The sequence below is a fragment of the Chlorocebus sabaeus genome, chromosome 9, assembly GCF_047675955.1.
Source record: "Chlorocebus sabaeus isolate Y175 chromosome 9, mChlSab1.0.hap1, whole genome shotgun sequence".
NCBI lineage: Eukaryota > Metazoa > Chordata > Mammalia > Primates > Cercopithecidae > Chlorocebus > Chlorocebus sabaeus.
In genome coordinates, this window is record NC_132912.1 from 128,364,453 (window position 1) to 128,383,221 (window position 18,769).

Consider the following 18,769-nt stretch of genomic DNA (forward strand, 5'->3'; position numbering starts at 1 on the left):
GTGCTCTGTGATGTGGAAAGCTGGAACAACTGTCTGTGGCTTTCCTGCAGCTATTTCAACACCTGGCTGCATAAGAGAGTCACTGCTTGTCTAGGCTGCTGTTAAAGAGAATGACCGCCAGCAATCCACAGTCTGGAACATTCCACAGAAAGCAACACGTTGGCCATCAGGCCTTTTCCTTTCAGCTGCTTGGCCTCAGGTGCTCTTTGAATTGGCCTCCAGAGGGCTTCTCCACACTGGTGCATGGAGAGGCCTCTCCCGGAACATCATGTGGCACAAGTGGCCAGAGAAGCACAGGGCCAACTGTCTTTACTAGCAGCAAATGGTGAACACTTTCTACCATGGATTACAGTCTCCTGAACTGTATGTTTTTAGCTTGAAAATGTCTCACAGTGCTGGCTCATGAAATGTTCTAGAGAAAGCCTAGCAGTATCTCTTTATGTACAGCCCAGGTAGGGAGGGTAGGTCTGAGATGGCACGAACTCCCAGCGGTGCAGACTGAGGCATCTGTGTGAGTCCCTGTGTGCTCCTAGAGATGAGCGGAGGCAGGGGGTCCTAGCATCCCCTTTCCCTTGGGGCTCAGGCTGGCCTCACCCTCAGGGGCTTTCCTCACCGCCTTGCCACCAAGGGTGTGGCTAAACCACAGATATTACTCCAATGATTCATCAGCACAAGGGCAATCAAACCCACAAACTAGTCAGATGAGCTCCTAGAACCCACTTTCTTCACTTCAAAAGATTCCTTTGACTTCTTCACTGATGGAAGAGAATTGAGCATATTTTGGACTAAGTACCTTTTAGAAGCACACAGAGCAAAGGAAACAGGAAGAGCTTTGGAGTCAGCCAGTCCTAGGTTTGAGCCCCAGCCTAGCACTATTAGCTCTGTTCCTCTGGACAAGTTTTCCCTCTCTGAGCTCAGTTTCTTCACGAGCAAAAGCAGGTCTAGTAATCATTCCCATGTCACAGCTCAGTACCACAATACGTCAGACAATTAGAGGCATGCACAAAATGCCAATGTATGTCGGACTTGTAACGGGCCCTCGGACTCCCTTATAGTATTTCTGTTATGCCCCCAGAGCCTCCAGGACCCCTGCGGAACCTGCCTGCCAGCAAGCCCTGTAGCACACTGAGCTGTGGGAAGACGGCTCCCTTCAAAGCAAGACCTGCCACAGAGCCCCAGGCCCTGCTCTTAGATTGTGAAGCCTCTGTAGGTTTTAAAAAATGCCCTTTTGCTGGGCGCAGTGGCTCACGCCTGTAATCCCAGCACTTTGGGAGGCCAAGGCGGGCAGATCATAAGGTCAGGAGATCGAGACCATCCTGGCTGACACGGTGAAACCCCGTCTCTACTAAAAATATAAAAAAATTAGCCGGGCGTGGTGGCGGGCGCCTGTAGTCCCAGCTACTCGGGAGGCTGAGGCAGGAGAATGGCATGAACCAGGGAGGCGGAGCTTGTGGTGAGCCAAGATCGTGCCACTGCACTCCAGCCTGGGCGACAGAGTGAAACTCCGCCTCAAAAAAAAAAAAAAAAAAAAAAAAAAAAAAGCTCTTTTTACTTAAGGGATAAATTTCAGAGACATTCCTAAAATGTCCCAGGAACAAGAGAACTGGGTCCTAATCCAGTGACTGCCTTTTGGGCCCAATCCTGGCTGCAGCTAGGGATGCCCTCCCACTAAGAGGGAGCAGGCAGTGCTGTGTCCCTGTCTTGGCCCAGGGAGGACCAATTCAGCCTGAGTCTGACCCGCAGAGGCTAACATAAGGCCCGGTGCCTCCAGGCTCTGGTCGACTCTCAGAGGCTACTCAGGGCTCCCCAGCTTGCCACCCACTGCCCCTGCCATGCCGTACTCTCCAGGAAAACCCTCTCCTTCCACGTCTCTGCTCAGCGGCTCCCTCTGAGTGGGAAGGCTTGGCCATGGCTACTGCCTAAGGGAGGGCCTACCCTTCTCAGTGGAGAGGAGGCCATGCCTTTTGTACAGACTTTCCGGAAGACCTCTGCCTTCTTTTGGAAACCCTGCCATGATAGTTTGATACAAGAGGAAATATTTTGTTTTCCTCCATTCCTGACACAGAGCTTCTAAAACCCTAGGACTTCCTGATAAGAGGTGAGAGGAGCATCTTTTGTCATTCATAATATACCTCTTTTAACCACACTGGAGTTTATGCTAATGAGGTGACTGGTGGTGGCTCCTAGAAAACTTCAGGATGGGGGCTGAAGGCCAGAGGGAACCATGTTGGAGTTAGTCACCAGGGGTCAATTATTTAAACAATGGTACCTACATAATGGAATCTCCACCCTCAACTATAAGTTTGGAGAGCTTCTGGGTCGGTGAACACATCTACGTGCCAGGAGGGTGGTGCATCCCAACTCCACGGGGGCAGAAGCTCCTGGGTGCTCAGGACCCTTCCAGACCTCTTCATCTGGCTGTTTATCTGTGTCCTTACTATCTCCTTTATAAAAATCGGTACACATAAGTGTTTCCCTGAGTTCTGTGAGTCATTCTAGCAAATTACTGAACCTGAGTAGGGAGCCGTGGGAACTCCTGACTTGTAGCCAACTTGGACAGAGGTCCCTCAGCATCCAATACTTGCATCTAAAGTGGGGACAGTTTGCTAAGACTGAGCCCTGAAACTGTGGGGTCTGGGTTAATTCTGGGCAATGTCAAAATTAAGTTGTAGGACACCCAGCTCGTATCTGTAGCACTGGTCATTGGTATGAGAAAAAACCCCACCTATTTGGTATCCTGAGTGTTTTATAGGTAGAAACAGATATCTTAATAGCAGGCCCATCATACAAAAACTGTTCATACCTCTTCTGGTCACTTAATCTATCCTGCCTTATAATGGTTACTGATGTCTATGTTCCCCACCCTATCCCCACCTCCAGCCCCAGCTAGGCTGGGAGCTTCCAGAAGACAGGAATGGAGTCAAACTCCTCTTCAGTCCCTCTGCCCTGCAAAGGGCCTGGCACACAGGTGCTCCTGGGTAAACATCTGCTGAACCATACTGAACTGACTTGTTCTCCTGTGATGTGGGAAGGAATATGGGGGGTGGGGCAAGGGAGGTGTCAGTCAATGCGCCAATGCCTGAAGGCCCTGTCTGAGCCGATGAATGTACATCCAGTGAACTAAGGAGGGCACAGGCTCAGGATTGCCAAGTGGCTGAAACACTGGGACTAGAGCTTATTCATCTGAGTGGCCAGAAAAGACCTGTAGCTCCTCTAAACTGGAGGCTCCTTAAGCCTCTGCCCACCAGAGTCAAGCACACTTAAGTCTTCACCCCTGCAGGAGCCCCAGTCACTCTAAATCAGAGTGGATGGAGGTGCTCGGCCAGCATCTCCTTGAGGGCAGGTCGGCATGGAACAGGTGCCAGTCAGGCCTCTGAATGTGATGGGCCATGGGATGAGCAGTGGCCTTGCTGTGCTGAGTGTGAATTCCAGCCTGCCACTTCATAGCCTGTGACCTTGGACAAGATCTGTGCCTTGGTCCCCCAAAAGTCGCTATAGCGGCACAGTCAGAAAGAAATTTGGTCGAGGATGGGAATGTTCTGTGTGGCCCAATTTGGCGCCATTGGCCACAGTGACAACTAAGCTTGTGAAATGTACCCAGTGTGACTGAAGAACTAAATTTTCAATTGTATTTAATTTCAATTAATTTACATTTACATTTAAATAGCCATTTGTGGCTAGTGGCTCCCATACTGGACAGTACAGCTTGCAGTGGAGATGATTCTGACTCCATGGGGTGATGGTGAAGATTAAATGACATCATACAGGCCACGTGTCTACGTACCTGAGACACGCTGTGCACTCAATAAATGCTAGTCTTCAATGTTAACATGGAGCATATAGTGACTCAGGAAAGGTGCAATGAAGTTATTTTTAAAAGAAATTGGAAAAGAGAAAAAAGAAGAATTGGAGAACTTGGGAAGCATCCACTGAGCCCGGCAGCATCTCTGCTGTTCCCTGACTCTGTCAGGGGCGTAATTGAGCTCCAGGGATCCTCAGACCACAGTGTTGAAAAAGATGCAGGACTTTCTCTAGAACAAGCTCCCAGTAGCACATAGAAAAATATAAGCTAGAGAACCTTCAGGCAACAGCAATGACTTATGCAGAAGACTTGTAAGTAATGCCTTATAAGACATCAGTGTACAAGTTTGCACATCAAGAAAGGCCAACATCACCTTTAGGAGTTTTTTTTAATAACACAAATATTTTGTGTTGCCGGAAACAGCACCATCTATCACTGTTTCAGAAGCCATAAAAAGACCTATTTAAGGTGTACTCTCTCCCTGCACCACTCATCCTGATATCACCACCCCAGGGCCAACCTTAGAGCAAACTCTCGGCTGTCAGCAGTTCATCTGACCCTGGCCTCGCAGCTCAGCAGACACTCAAGGAGTTTTAGAAAGGTGTCAGAAAACTCCAGCCTGGGGTCAAAGCCAAGCGCACTGCGTGTGTATTTCCTCTGGCTGCTCTCATGCTTCTAGTGTGGAGATTAGTAGTTCCGACAGACCATTTGCCTGCAAAGCCTAAAATATCCTTAACCGATGAAGTCTGCCAGCTCATGATCTCTAGGAAAGCCTGGATTTCCTCCTCTTCAGCCATCTAAGACAAGATGATTCTACTTCGTGCTCTCATGGGGGTGTGTGATCTTACACCTACAGCAGGGAGGAGTCAAATGACAAGGGGGTAAGAACTTGTGGTTGTACTGGACATGCAGGGAAGAGAGGGAAGAGAGATGCACCTTATAGATGTTCAGCCTTCCCATCTCTCTTGCTCTGAGAATTTTTGCCTGTCTATCTTCTGAAGCCTAAAACTCCATAATTACTTTAAGACTAAGTCCCCATTTAAATGCGAACACCCCTGGAACAAGTGCCATTTGAAGTCCAAGTCCAAAGGCAGCCAGTGATGAGTGAGCTCTTTACCTGGGAGCAAGCTGGGGGAGGGAATTCAGACATGGAAGTAGCTCCTGAGAAGGGAAAGGACAGTCCTCTGGAAGGGGAGAGCACCCACTCACACCTCCTGCCTCTGCTCTCTTTGGAATCCCTCAAGTGATCTCTCCTCTGGTTTTACCTCCCAGATGTTTTGTGTTATGTTCCAGTCAAGTTCTTTGGTATGAAGGTAGAAGGAAGTGGGCTAAACCTCACACAAGTATAGACATACACAAATACAAACAGGCTATGGTCCCAGAGTGGGTTACACGCTGCTCACCAATCAATCTCACCACCAAGTATGCACTGAGAAAATATTCTTCTCCCTAGGTAGTGGCTGTGAGGACAACAAAAAATAAATGGGCTTCATTTGGAGTGATTTTTTCTACTTACTGGAACAAATATATTCTGCAAGCTTTTCTGCATTTCCACAGGTTTCTCCTTCTGTATCCAGGCCAATTTTACTCACTGGAAAACAACAAAGAAATGTATTTCTTAACATGGTTATTGAAGTCCTTTTGTTCCAGCGTTCTTTTTTAACGTGCAAATACACAGGTATGCAGTTTACAAATCACAGAGAGGATGTCTTTTCTTGAAAGCCGCTGAGGGAAGATCGCAAGTGTCTGTTCAGAAGAGAAAGCATCAGGTCCTGGTACCTGCACCCCAGTTGTGTAGGTTAGGTAAGGGAAAGGACAGCCTTAACTACCTTCCCTGAGCCGCACATAACTCATCTACAAGAGGGGGAAACACCAGCCATATGGAACTGTTTTAAGGATCGTGTCAGATAATAAGAGCAAACTGCTTGCCATCTAGGAGGAGCTCAACAAAGGCTGTTTTCTCTTCAGTCAGGAAGGAGATGATGGGCACTTGGTACTTTTTGCAGGAATCGGCATGACAGAGCCTTCATTTTGTTGGGAGGATGTGGCCAGACCCACATCCAGAAAGGCGTCATGGCTTGACACGGCCAAACTAAAATGGAAGGAGGGGGAGGAAAGGTTTCATAATAATCTGCTAACAGGGACCCACAGCACTACAAATACAAGTCGCTGAGGATAAGGGGCTGTACCAGCACTTCTGTGAGACCCTATTCATGAACCAAGTAAGAAGCTAACAGACGCAGGCTCCCCCTGCCCTTTTCCAGACAGCAAACACTTGGCCACACCACAAAGCATGCTCAGGGAGGCCCCAGGGGCTGGCTCAGTCAACACTGCTACCTGCTCACAGGAATGCCAAATGCCTCTGAGGAAGGAAGTGCTGTGGGCTTTCCACTTAGGAGTCACACAAGAGGCTGGTTAGTAACAAATGGTACCTTTAATAAAAACACCAGCAGCTTTTAACTTATGGATCATTAAAAACATGCTGAATCAAAGAAAAATAAAGCCATAAACTCAGTTCAGGAACTAAGCCCTTGCTTATGCTACAGTGGCAACCCAGGCTGGACCTCCTCTCTGAGTTGAGAAGAGCTAAATGCATTAAAAACAAAAGCAAACCAAAAAACCTGTAAAAACCCCACAGGAACTGAACTGAGACATAAGAACTTAGCAGTGACACTGGTAATCAATATTGACATGAATATGCATTTTTCCCAAGTAATGAAACAATAATAACCATAACCAGAACATTTACTCTCATATATAGCTTTGCTAATCACAAAGTAAGCACTTGCTCATTTGATCCTTACACCACAACCCTGTGGGCAAAACAATTACTACTGTAGTTGAGAGAGAAGGAAGCTATTAAGCAGTGGCCAGCTCTATTTGTGAGGGCAGACACTGGGGCCACCTGGTCCACCCCACAGTCCACAGAAGGCTCTCAAGAAATGTTTGGGGAATGCATATTTGGTCCCAGGTCTCAGTCCCTGCATGTGGCAAGACTGACTCTGCTTCAAGTCAGTACAACATTTCAACCAACACTCTGGCTAGGCAAGCCCATCTTAAGGGCTCTGCCCAAGTAAAAGCTGACAGTGAAACTTCAAATTGTCTCCAATTGTGTTAAATAAACCTTCCAGAGAGTATTTTTGACATTTGAGAGGTTAAGACACTGACTGCCACAGTTAAAGGGACTATAAGAATGTACTACCAAGTTTGGCTAATTTTTGTTACTTTTGGTAGAGAAGAGATCTCACCATGTTGCCCAGGCTGGTACAAACAGTCTTTCCGTGTTATGAATTCCAAGTTGTTAATTGCTAAACTATCTTCTGTGACATCACTGGTCTGGGTTTACAAGGTCAAGTAACAGTGGCTACTAAATGGCGCTCAGGTCCAACCTTGTAATCAGAAGGGAAAGTTGGGGCACCTGACCTTTGGGCAGCCAAATGGAAGGCTTTCCTATGATCTGGCTGGCTGAGTTGCAAGGTATCAACCCACAAGCCAGACATCTTTGCTTCTTCAATACAAATTAAAATGTTATTAAAATATGCACATATTATCGAACCAAATAATGTTCTCAGATTTTATGTAGACCAAGTACAATAAGTCCTCACTTAATGTCAACTATACATCCTTGGAAATTGCCACTGTAAGTGAAACAACACACAGCAGGTCCTTGAATAACATCATTTCATTCAACATGTTTTCATTATAACATTGGTGAGGAAAAAAATTTGTTTCATTATACCTCATTTCACTTGAAGTGGCAGTTTCCAAGAACCTATCAACAATGTTAAGTGAGGACTTACTGTATAACGTTACATAGCATGTACTTTTGAAAAAAATTTACTTTTAAACAAATAGAGACAGGGTTTCACTATGTTGCCCAGGCTGATTTTGAACTCCTAAGTTCAAGTGATCTGCCCGCCTCAGCCTCCCAAAGTGTTAGGATTACAGGTGTGAGCCACCACACCCAGCCAGCATGTACTATTTGCCATCTATTATTAATCGTTAATTCCTGTAAAATTAGGTCAGGTTGCAACATTTATAAAGAAATACTGGCATCTTCTCTCACTGGACTTCCACACCAAAATTCCTTGCTATTCACTGGAACCTTGTTTTCATTTCTACTTCAAGAAAATTGTCTACCTTATCTTCTCTTGGCTTCGAATGTCCAACTTCCCTAACCTGATTCCCAGGCTCTAGGGAGCCAGGGCTGGCTCTTGACCAGAGGGCTTGTGGGCAGTGTAAAGTGGCTCCTAATGATCCCTGTGATCCATGCCCCTGTGTCATCCCTCCACTTGAGTGTGGGCTGGACTTACTTGATTCAAGCAAAAAGAAATGCAGAAGAGATGGATGCCACTTCCAAGATTAGGTTATAAAAAGACTGTGGCTTCAGTGGTAGGTGCTCTCTTTCGTTCTCTCTTGGATTGCCTTGTGACAGGGGAAGCCAGCTGCCATGTCTTAGGTAGCCCTCTCGAGAGGCCCATGTGAATGAGCTGGGAAGCAGATCTTCTGAGGCCCGCTTACAGCTACGTGAGTGATTTTGGAAGCAGACCCTCCCCTCCCAAGTCAAGCCTCAAGTTGTCTGTAGCCCTGACTACCAGCTTGACTATGGCCTAGTTACAGAGAACCCCACTAAATCATGCCCAGATTCTGGCCCACAGAAACATTGAGATGATAAATGCTTGTTTCTAGCTAGTAAGTTTTGGGGTAATTTGGGGGTAATTTGTTACACAGCAAAGATGACTAATACATTGGGCCTGGTCTCCCAGCTGTTGGTGCTCAACTTCTGATAACTCTCCAGGTTCCTGCTGAGATTCTAGTTGAACAGAAACCTCAGAGTTCAAGCAATGCCTCCTCCCTGTACCCTACTCAAAAGAGCTCCTTTGTACATTATTATGTCTGAAAAGGTGAGCTAAAATAGAATGTTCAAAGTTGGGTGACTGACTTTCATGTTAAGGAAAAATGTGGTTTCCTTTCGAAGACATTTTTAAAAGTTACAAAATTTCTAATTTCCTCTCTCCTTTGATAATATGTTCCCTGCATTTAGAACATGTCCTTTTCCTTCACAAGTGAATAAACAGGGACCAGACTGAGTCCAGTGAGTGCCTGAGACCAAGGCCCTGCTGTTTGTGCTGTACTTGATATGGTCCACTCTCAGCCACTCTAAGTCTCAAGACATAGATGCTCATCATTGTATCTCATAGTCTTTTTTCTTATTTTCTTCTCATAAGACAGGACAGTGACAGCAAAATGCATAGTGATGCTACTGAAATCAAACTGAAGGGCATGTGATGCTCAAAATGTTTGCTTATCTGTGAATGTGTGAAAGTTTGGAAAGTGTACAAATATACTGTATATTTGACAGTTGAGTTTTTGGTAAGAAATATAGAGAATGAAAGAAACTGTCTATTTTCTTTCCTCTTCTCATTCAGGAAAAAATGATAAAAGAAAGTAACAAGCAAATTCTTAACTTATTTTTGGGGGGAGATGTGCGGGAGGGAAGATGGTTTCCTTGGCAACCAAGCCACTGATTCCCTTTCCCTGGCTGATCTGCTGAACTTGTAGTAAAAGTCATGCTGCTCAGAAGATCTAGGAATAATCTTTTAATTACCTTAGCAACTCCCAACTGGTTTCTTCCCCAACTTCATTTTGTTCTCTGGAAAATGTGCTTTTAACTCTTAAACAATTTTCACTCATTTACACACTTCTCTAATATTTTCAAATTCACTGGACAAATTGAACTTTCTGAAACAAAGTTACAGGCCAATTTATGACAATTGCTAAGCATTGTTTTAAGTATTTAAAATGTTTAATGTTAATTTTTAATGATTACTATTTACATTTTACGCTTTAAAAAGAAAAAACTCAAGACTGGAAAAATGCACAAAATATTAAGAAAAGTATAAAAACCAATGATAATATCACTATCTGGAGATGTAGGCTTTTAAAAAAGTTATAGTAAAAATATAACACAAAGTTTGCCATTTTAACCACGTAAGTGTATAATTCAGTGGCATTATGTACATTCACAATGGAATTAGCCAAAGGGTACAAACTGTTTTTTTTTCCCAAGACGGAGTCTTGCTCTGTTGCCCAGGCTGGAGCTCAGTGGCGTGATCTCAGCTCATCACAGGCTCCGCCTCCCGGGTTCATGCCATTCTCCTGCCTCAGCCTACTGAGTAGCTGGGACTACAGGCACCCGCCACCATGCCCGGCTAATTTTTCTTGTATTTTTTTTTTAGTAGAGACAGGGTTTCACCGTGTTAGCCAGGATGGTCTCGATCTCCTGACCTCATGATCTGCCTGCCTCGGCCTCCCAAAGTGGGTACAAACATTTTAATAAAGCTTTTGCATACATACTGACCAAGTGGTTCTCAAAAGATGTAAACCAATTTTTAATGCCATTTGGAAATGATTAAATATATTTGTTTCATTGCATTCTTATCAATAGTATCATATATTTAATTTTTGCAAATTTAATAAGCAAAAAGTAATATTTTTAAACTGAGTTAAAGTGTTTTTTAAAACTGAAAAGGCTAAGCCATTTTTTGTTGTTTTATTTTTACCTTGAATCCTTACCTAGAGAAGCAGTAGCATTTCCAACCACATACACTGACTTGGCATTCCATTTTTCTTTCAGAGACCTTTCCCAGACTGTAAAACATGAAATTATATGTGAATTGTAAATACCTAAGTGGCCATTTGGACTATTGCCCAAGGCTGCTTGTTGACCCTAAGAAACTGTGAGCAAAGCAAACTATTAGTAACCAAATGTGAAGAAGAGCATCTCAAACTAAAATTTCATTTTCACTTTGTTCATGTTTTATAGGCAATTTTTAAAAAATTGCTTTCATAAATGTTTTAGTATTCCTTGCTTGAAATATTAGCTTATTTCCACAGTCGGTACTAGAAGAATTTTAATGGGAACCAGGAAATCAACATAACTTGAATAATTAAATTTGCATAGTGAAATTAAACACATTTAAATCTAGACCTTTAAAGAAAAAGACACTGGTCATTTAAAAAAAGCAACTTAAATGTCTTACAAAGAAATCCAGTTGGTTTATTTGGGACATAAATCTGAAAGCAGTCAGCAAACTGTAATCTCAGAGGAGACGGTTCATTTATCCATCACACCAAAGTAAAAATAATAAATTTCAGATCAATTAACAAACACAATTTGATACAGAATATTATCACTTTATGATCAAACAAAATCTTCAAATATAGATTAAAGAAATACAAAGTGAAAATGGATTGTATAAATATACAGCTACTGGGCATTCATTACATTTTTAGAAAACAGAGAAATAATAGTTCTTCCTTTCTAAACTCTGGTCATGAGCATAACCTTCCCTTAAATTTAAGAGCATTATTCCTCTACCCTTTACATCAAGGGAAATTCCCTTTGAAATAGTAACCAAAGATCGAGTTCCACTTTGCTTCCTACCCCACAAATATCAATAGTACTTATTCAAAACTTATCCATAGCATGTAAACAAACCACTTTCCAAGCCTCACAGCAGAACAAATGGAGTGAGCACTGGGTGGAGTCGGAAAGCCTGCCACGGAGCCGGCTCTGCCCCTTCACGTGTGTGTCTCGGGTGTCAGTTAACGCACCTTGTCTGTTTCTTCATCAAGGTGACTGGGATTAACTATACTCCTACTGCTTATTCCATATGGTTGTTATGAGAATCAAAATAAGAAAATATATGGGAAAATGCATTTTAAACTTCATTATAAAGCACCAGAAAGAGTTATAGTGACCTTTCTAGGGTTTTCCTCTTTTTCATTATCTTCATCCTCAAAACATACACAAAAGGGAAAAATACAACTGCAAGAAAAAGTACCAGAGCACCACTGGGAAAGAGTACGCATGCTTCCCCATCTGGAGTATAATCTAGAGTATAATGGGACAATCTCGGCTCACACAGCCTCTGCCTTTTGAGTTCAAGTGGTTCTCGTGCCTCAGCCTCCTGAGTAGCTGGGACTACAGGCATGTGCCGCCACACCCAGCTAATTTTTGTATTTTTTGGAAGAGATGGGGTTTCGCCATGTTGACCAGGCTGGTCTGGAACTCCTGACCTCAAGTGATCTGCTCACCTTGGCCTCCCAAAGTGCTGGGATTACAGGCATGAGCCACTGCGCCTGGCTGGCTCTGAGTTTCTTAGGTTCTCAGATTTTCTTTTCAACAGCAGGTGAACGTGTGTATGAAATCACCAAGAAGGTGGGATGTTTAGGCTACAACGAAGCCTAGTTAAATGTGGAGACAGAATAACCAGAACTCACCACCGTCACTTACTCCATACCATCACTTACTCCATGCCCACTCTGCTCCAGGTAATGTCCTGGATGCTTCCCTTCGGGACTCAGACTCTGCAGCTTGAATCCTGCACTTGTGCTTTACGCATTGTGGGGGCCTGGAAAGTTCCATACCCTTTGTTCTTCAGGCTCCTCATCTGACAAGTGAAAATACTAAGCATATCTATCTCACAGGAAGAAGTATTCAGGACAGCGTCTCGCACAGAGTGAGCATTCAGTAAGTTCTACCTAACTAATAGTCTACTACTAGTAGATAATCCCATTACTATTAGTAATAATCCCATGGTGAGGGGCCACGGAACTCATTTATGTCCAAATGGCTGCATAAACACAGGCCTAAGTCACTCCAAAGCCCTTGCACAACCACTCTGCCCGCTGCCTCCACCCATCAGTGTAACTGTGGAGGTGGGTGGCCTGAGTGTGAAGCCTGGCTGTGCACTGACTTGTTCTGTGCTTACTGTGCCAGCCTCAGTTTTCTCAATGGCAACATAAGACATAAGATCATAGCAATGTGTGCCTCTGGATTGTTATCTAGGGTTAAGTGGGGTAATGAACATGAAGTATTCATTACACAGGGTCTGACATACAACAGGCACTCCATAAATGTTAGCGGGGAAGCTCTTCAATTGCATTTATTAAGAAGGTATTTGCTCAGGCTGAAACCCAGGGTTCTGCCAATGGGCACTGCCATTTTCACACTGTTCTGATAGTGACAGAAGGAGGTGGGAAGACAAGTCAAAGAGATGACTGGGTCACTAAGTGCCTGACATGGTGGCCCTGACCATTTTCTCATAGTTACATTTTTTTCATCATCTCTCTTTCAGGAATGTAGTATTTATCCTATTTTCAGAGGAAGAAACTGGTGCCTGATACCTTCTAAGGGGATATATCAGTCCTTAGGAGGTGAACAACGAACAGGCAGGGGAAAGTCCCCCTCAGGGTCATCTGTCTGGGAGTTTAGGAGACAGCCCTGTCTCCTATTTCCCAAGGCAGAGTCTGTGACCTGATACCACTAATCACTCATTTCTCTTAGAAGTGCAGGTGCTTCTGGAATTTAGTCTCCCACTAGGAGAAATAAGAGTAAATAAATGTCCAGTGGAATCCACAGCAGACCCACCCTCACCTTCAGTTTTATTGTTTTTCTCCAAACATAACTGTGCCGCTTCCACTGCTCTGGGGCTGGTAAAAATGAGTCCCCCGTAATCTTCAGGATGAGAAAGCTGCACACCAAAAAGCAATAAAGGCATTTTATACAATGGCTACATTCAACATCTTCCAAGGAGCTATGACTCAGAATTCCAAATGCTTCACAACAGTAGTAGGTAAAGTAATTCCTTCCACCAATCTCCCCAACACTTACTGAGTGCTTACTATGTGCCTGGAACTATATACTCTAGGACTTTTAGGATACACAGGTGAATTTTTTATTCCCAGTATTTCCCCCAGGAAGCTCCCAGTCTAGGGCAGAGACAAGTGCAACACAGGATGATAAATGCACTGCAGCACAGAGGGAAGCCTGACGCAGCCTGGGATTAGAGTAGGGTGCAGGTAGTGGGCGAAGACTTGACCTGAATCTGTAACAAAAATGGGAATATTCAGGGGGTGGTATCAGTGCTGAAACCCTGATTTTCAAAGAGGATAATGGTGATATCATCTACGAACATTTACTCTGAGCCAGGCACTGGGCTGCTGTGTACATCTGACTTCACTGAAGCTGTGGGCACTGAACTTTCACTCTGAAGCATTTGGAAGGCTTTACTGGACTTGTCTCCTGAAATTTTTATCACTCCTCACTGCAAGCAGAACTGAAGTTGTGGGCAGATGTCCTGGGTTTCAGTCCCAGCCCTGTCTCTTACTTGCTAGAGGTCTTAGCTGAGTTGCCTAATTTGGGACCCCAATCTCTAAAATGGGAGAATAACACCTCCATGGCCTGCTGTGCAGAAGTTGGGGGTGAGGGGTAGATTAAATGAGAGAATGAGTGAAAGGGTTCTAGGACTGCTGAGGGCAATGCAGGTTTGCTGCTCTCACCATGACCCGCTCTCCTGGCCCCAACCTCTGAGTCTGGGTGGCTTTCTGGAGGCGCTGACAGAGGCTCACTCACAGCCTCCCAACAGCAGCAGCCTCCTGGAGCCAGGTGAGGTTATGCTGCCTTGTTTTAAAGTTTGGGAATAAAATAAGGAGATAGTAAGGGCCCAGCGCGGTGGCTCAAGCCTGTAATCCCAGCACTTTGGGAGGCCGAGACGGGCAGATTACAAGGTCAGGAGATGGATACCATCCTGGCTAACACAGTGAAACCCCGTCTCTACTAAAAAATACAAAACACGAGCCGGGCGAGGTGGCAGGCGCTTGTAGTCCCAGCTACTCGGGAGGCTGAGGCAGGAGAATGGCGTGAACCTGAGAGGCAGAGCTTGCAGTGAGCCGAGATCCGACCACTGCTCTCCAGCCTGGGTGACAGCGAGACTCCGTCTCAAAAAAAAAAAAAAAAAAAAATGAGACAGTAAAACAGTCCCTCTCTGGCTTCAGCTGGCAAGGGAAAAATCAAACACTAACATGGTGCTCAGTCACAACAGGACTTACCTTCTCAGAGAAACTGGGAAGAGACAAAAATTCAAATGATAAAACAGGGATCAGAGTGGCTTCAAGTCCATATAATCCTAATTCCTGCAAATGAAAGAATATAGTTCTGGATTGGCCAGGGCTGTTTTTAAAATAAAGAAATATTAACAATTTATTCTGCATCAGTTCCTCTGAGGTTTTGCAGACCCCACCCTTGCCCGCTCCAGGCCCCCTGACTCTGTAGAAAGGACACTGTGGGATAAGGAGTCTCAGGCCACTTACCCTGATATACGGATCCTGGCCACAGTCGTCTTCCTTAGCATCCTTCAGTAAAAGAACCTTCATTATTGCCTGGCAGTCCTTATAGGGTGCTGTGACAGAGCAAGGAAACATCTTAATATCTCAAAGACTCGTCCTAAGTGATTTCCGATGGGAAGGTACACAAGAAGAAGGCAATCAAACGCTTGTTGAAGAGATCCATCCCTCCTACACCATGACTTAGCACTAATGGGTTTGCTCTTTCTGAAGACCCCTGTCACTGATAAGGCCAAGAGCGAGCATGTTAGCAGTTGATAACACTTGGAAAAACAGATGAAAGCCATTAGTGAAAGCCAAGCGTCCTATGCCAAACATTTATGGTTCGGGGAAGAGAACTGATGCAAATTTAGGGTTGTATCAACGACAAACAGAGAAATGGATATCTTACATTTTAAGGAGATAAACAGCTTTTCCATTTCAAGATAAATATGCTAAGTACCTCAAAAGCACTTTAGGAAATAATTATATTGACTCTTCTACTTATTAAATGATGTTTTCTAAACGTTGTCAAGTATCATAAGAGTCTAACAACCTGGAAAACGATTTGTTGATATCAAAAGCCTTATATATGTCACCCTCTTTCTTCCTGTAATTTCACTTCTAAGAATATTAAAGTAATACTCATAAATGTGTCCAATGATTAACATAAAGATGCTCACACTAGAATTCTTTAGAATTACAAATAACTGGAAAGAATGTAAAGATCCAATGATGAGAATGGTTAAATCAATCATGTCACAGATCTATGAAATCATTAAAATATTCACAAATAATTGCATGAATTATTTAATCACAAAACAATGTTAAGAAAAAAGCAAGATTCAGAATTACATAAATAGTATGATTTTATAGATTTCATACATACATGAAAGGATATGCACCAAAATATTATTTCTGAGTGGTAGGTTAAAATGATTATTTTCTTCTTTACCTCTTCCAGTATTATACAATTTTTTTTTTAACTATGGAAACTATATTCCTCTTGTATTGGGGTCAGGGTGGAGCACATTATAATCATCCCAAAGGCTGGCCAGGCACGGTGGCTCACGCCTGTAATTCCAGCACTTTGGGACGCTGAGGTGGGCAGATCGCTTGAGCCCAGCCTGGGCACTATGGTGAGACTCTATCTCTGCAAAAAATTAAAAAATTAGCAGGGCCTGGTGGCATGTACCTACAGTTCCAGCTCCTTGGGAGGATCACTTGAGCCTGGGAGGAGGAAGCTGCAGTGAGCCGTGATCCTACCACTGTAGTCCAGCCTGGGCAACAGAGTGAAACCCTGTCTCTAAACCAACCAACCAACCAACCAACCAACCAACCAACCAACCAACCAACCAATAAATGCTGCTGAGAAACTGCAGAATAAATCTGCTTGAGATGTAGATTATCATTCCATAAATGGCATCAGACCCACCAGTTACTTAATAAATATTACGCGGTGGTTGCTAAGTCAACAGACTACATTGCTTGAAGCAGAAATGTGCCAATTCTGGGTGCCATCACTTATAAATTACTACTGAATATATTTCTGGAGTATTATATTATTTATGGAACATTTTAGGAAAATTGGCTCAAAATTAACTGCTTTGTATCTAAGCACCAAACCTGGTGAACAAATATAATTATGAAATCAAGTTCTAATATTGCTGTTATTAAGGTGTTAGCTAGAGAGACTGGGGATTTGGAGGAATGGGCAGTATGGTTCCCACCACTTCCTGAAGTTACTTAAAATGTGTCTCACACAGAAATTAGGAGCCTACCCTTCTGCAATGGTCACTTTTGCGTCACCTTGACAAGACTCTAGTGCTCAGTTTTTCCAAACATTACTCTAGGTGTTGCTGTGAAGGCATTTTGGAGATAAGATACATCAACTGGCTTTAAGTAAGGGAGATTATCCTAGATAACCCAGGTAGGCCTGATTCAATCAGTCCAAAGGCATTAAGAACAGACCTGAGGAAGAGATTCCAGCCTGTGCGACTCCCTACCGCCCTTCCTGCAGGCCTGCCCTCTTTGTTGGCTTGCACTGTGGATTCAGACTTCCCAGCACCCACAGTTGCACAGGCCAGTTCCTTGGAATCATACACATCTCTTACTGGTTCTTGTTCTTTGATTGAACTCTAATACGCCTTCTAATTTGGCAGCTCCAGGAATCCGTACGTCACTGAATGGCAGGTAAAACTTGGCATTTTTGTCTAACGCATAAATCCTTTTGTGGCACACAAAGCAAGCAATTAGTGTGGGGATTAAAACGCAGATGCATAATGCTTGGAAGCAGGCAATCCTGTGGCCACAGGGCTCTCCTCAGCCCCACACCTTGTTCCGTGATGGATCTAGCCTCTGAGATACAGATCCCCACATTATCCCCACATTTTCAAAGAATGTTCTTGTAATGCTTTCAAATACCAGAAGCCAGCCTCTCACAAGTGTTTCCATATAGTTCTCAGGCAGTGACGCCAAATCCCAAGCCTGGAATCCCCCTCAGGAAAATTAGACCTGCATTATTTACTGGGGCTGTGTGTATTCATTTCAGAACTAGTAAGTGCTATGAGGCGATCTGGTAGAGTGACTGGGGTGCTGATAATTGCTTACCTGTCCAGGGAGACCTCTGGGGAGCTGACATTTGAGTCATTTTGGCATGTATGATCTGAATGACAGCAGCAGTGCGGAGAAAATATTCAAGTGTCTGAAAGGGGCCTGGGTATCCCCAGGAGAGAAGGGTAGGTGTGGCTCAAGTGTAATGGACAAGGTAAGCTTTGGATTTCATGAGAAAAGGGACCCCATGAAAAGGTTTAAGACAGGATTGACAGTGATGGGATCTACACTTTAGAAACACCACCGACTTCTGGGGCAAGGAAGGACAGGGACCCCATGGGTCATAGTAAATTAGTCGAAAGGCATCGGTGACTGAATCAGAGTTGTGGCAGGGGTGCTGGCTTTAGCAAAGGCAAGGTCAAGAGGTGACTGGATCAAGGCTTCATATTGCAGAGTTATCAGGATTTGCCGATGTAATTCTAGGCAAAACCATCTGTCTATAGCCTAGTTTGAAATGGCTGGGACCAGCCTGAAAAGAAGTGTCTTTCTTCTTTGAATCCTACCTGAACTTTTTTTGGTTTGTCCAGTTTAATCCTATCAGTAAATCACATCTTTCTAGAACAGTAACTGTACTAGGCACTAGGCATGTGATATGATCCCTACATCATTATATTTATAGGAAGGTCAAATACATACCTTATAAATCAGTAAAAACATAGTCATAATGCAGTAAGTCTTATGAAAGAATATTCAAGATTTATAACTGGTACATCTTATTGGGACTGGGAGGTGTGGTATAGATTGCCAGTTGCCCCTAAACATCTACGCTTCCCTTCTCCTCATAGAAATGGTACCGCTCATTAACCGGGCAATGGTTGCTGAAAATAGCAATGTGTAGTTAGATGTCAAGAGGTGACTAGGTTCTAGCCAACAGGATGCAAGATGAAGTGATGTGCAAAACTTGTGAGACCTGCACTTAGAAGGAAATGCTGGTCCCTCCCCTCCCCGTTTCTGGCTGGAATGTGGATGGGGTGGCCAGCTCCTTCATACTCGCAGAGGACAACCTAGGGATGATGGAACAAGACAGAAGGAGCACAGACCCCTTTGTATGACAGAGCTACCACTCCAGCTAGGACTTTTGTATCAGAGAAAAGCCAAGTCCTATCCTGTTTTAGCCATTGTTCATTTGGATCTCTGCTGGAGTGGCCGAATCTGTATCTACTTAATACAAAGGTAAGAGCCTTC

General features: G+C 44.0%; 1 protein-coding gene across 5 annotated transcripts in view; it reads right to left on the reverse strand.

Moving 5' to 3' along the window:
• The window catches only part of UROS (uroporphyrinogen III synthase), a 38,949-nt gene that overhangs the window by 13,848 nt on the left and 6,332 nt on the right, over positions 1 to 18,769 (reverse strand). For 4 of the 5 annotated variants that reach the window (XM_038009706.2, XM_038009707.2, XM_038009704.2 and 1 more), the window contains exons 2-6: positions 14,960 to 15,048; positions 14,699 to 14,782; positions 13,245 to 13,341; positions 10,379 to 10,453; positions 5,319 to 5,393 (exon numbers count right to left, since the gene is read on the reverse strand). In XM_038009706.2, coding sequence (XP_037865634.1) covers positions 5,319 to 5,393; positions 10,379 to 10,453; positions 13,245 to 13,341; positions 14,699 to 14,782; positions 14,960 to 15,022 — 394 coding nt within the window. In that variant the 5' untranslated portion in view covers positions 15,023 to 15,048. Of the gene's footprint in view, positions 1 to 5,318; positions 5,394 to 10,378; positions 10,454 to 13,244; positions 13,342 to 14,698; positions 14,783 to 14,959; positions 15,049 to 15,860; positions 15,890 to 18,769 lie in introns of those variants that run through there. The other variant, XM_073019449.1, reaches the window with a different exon arrangement.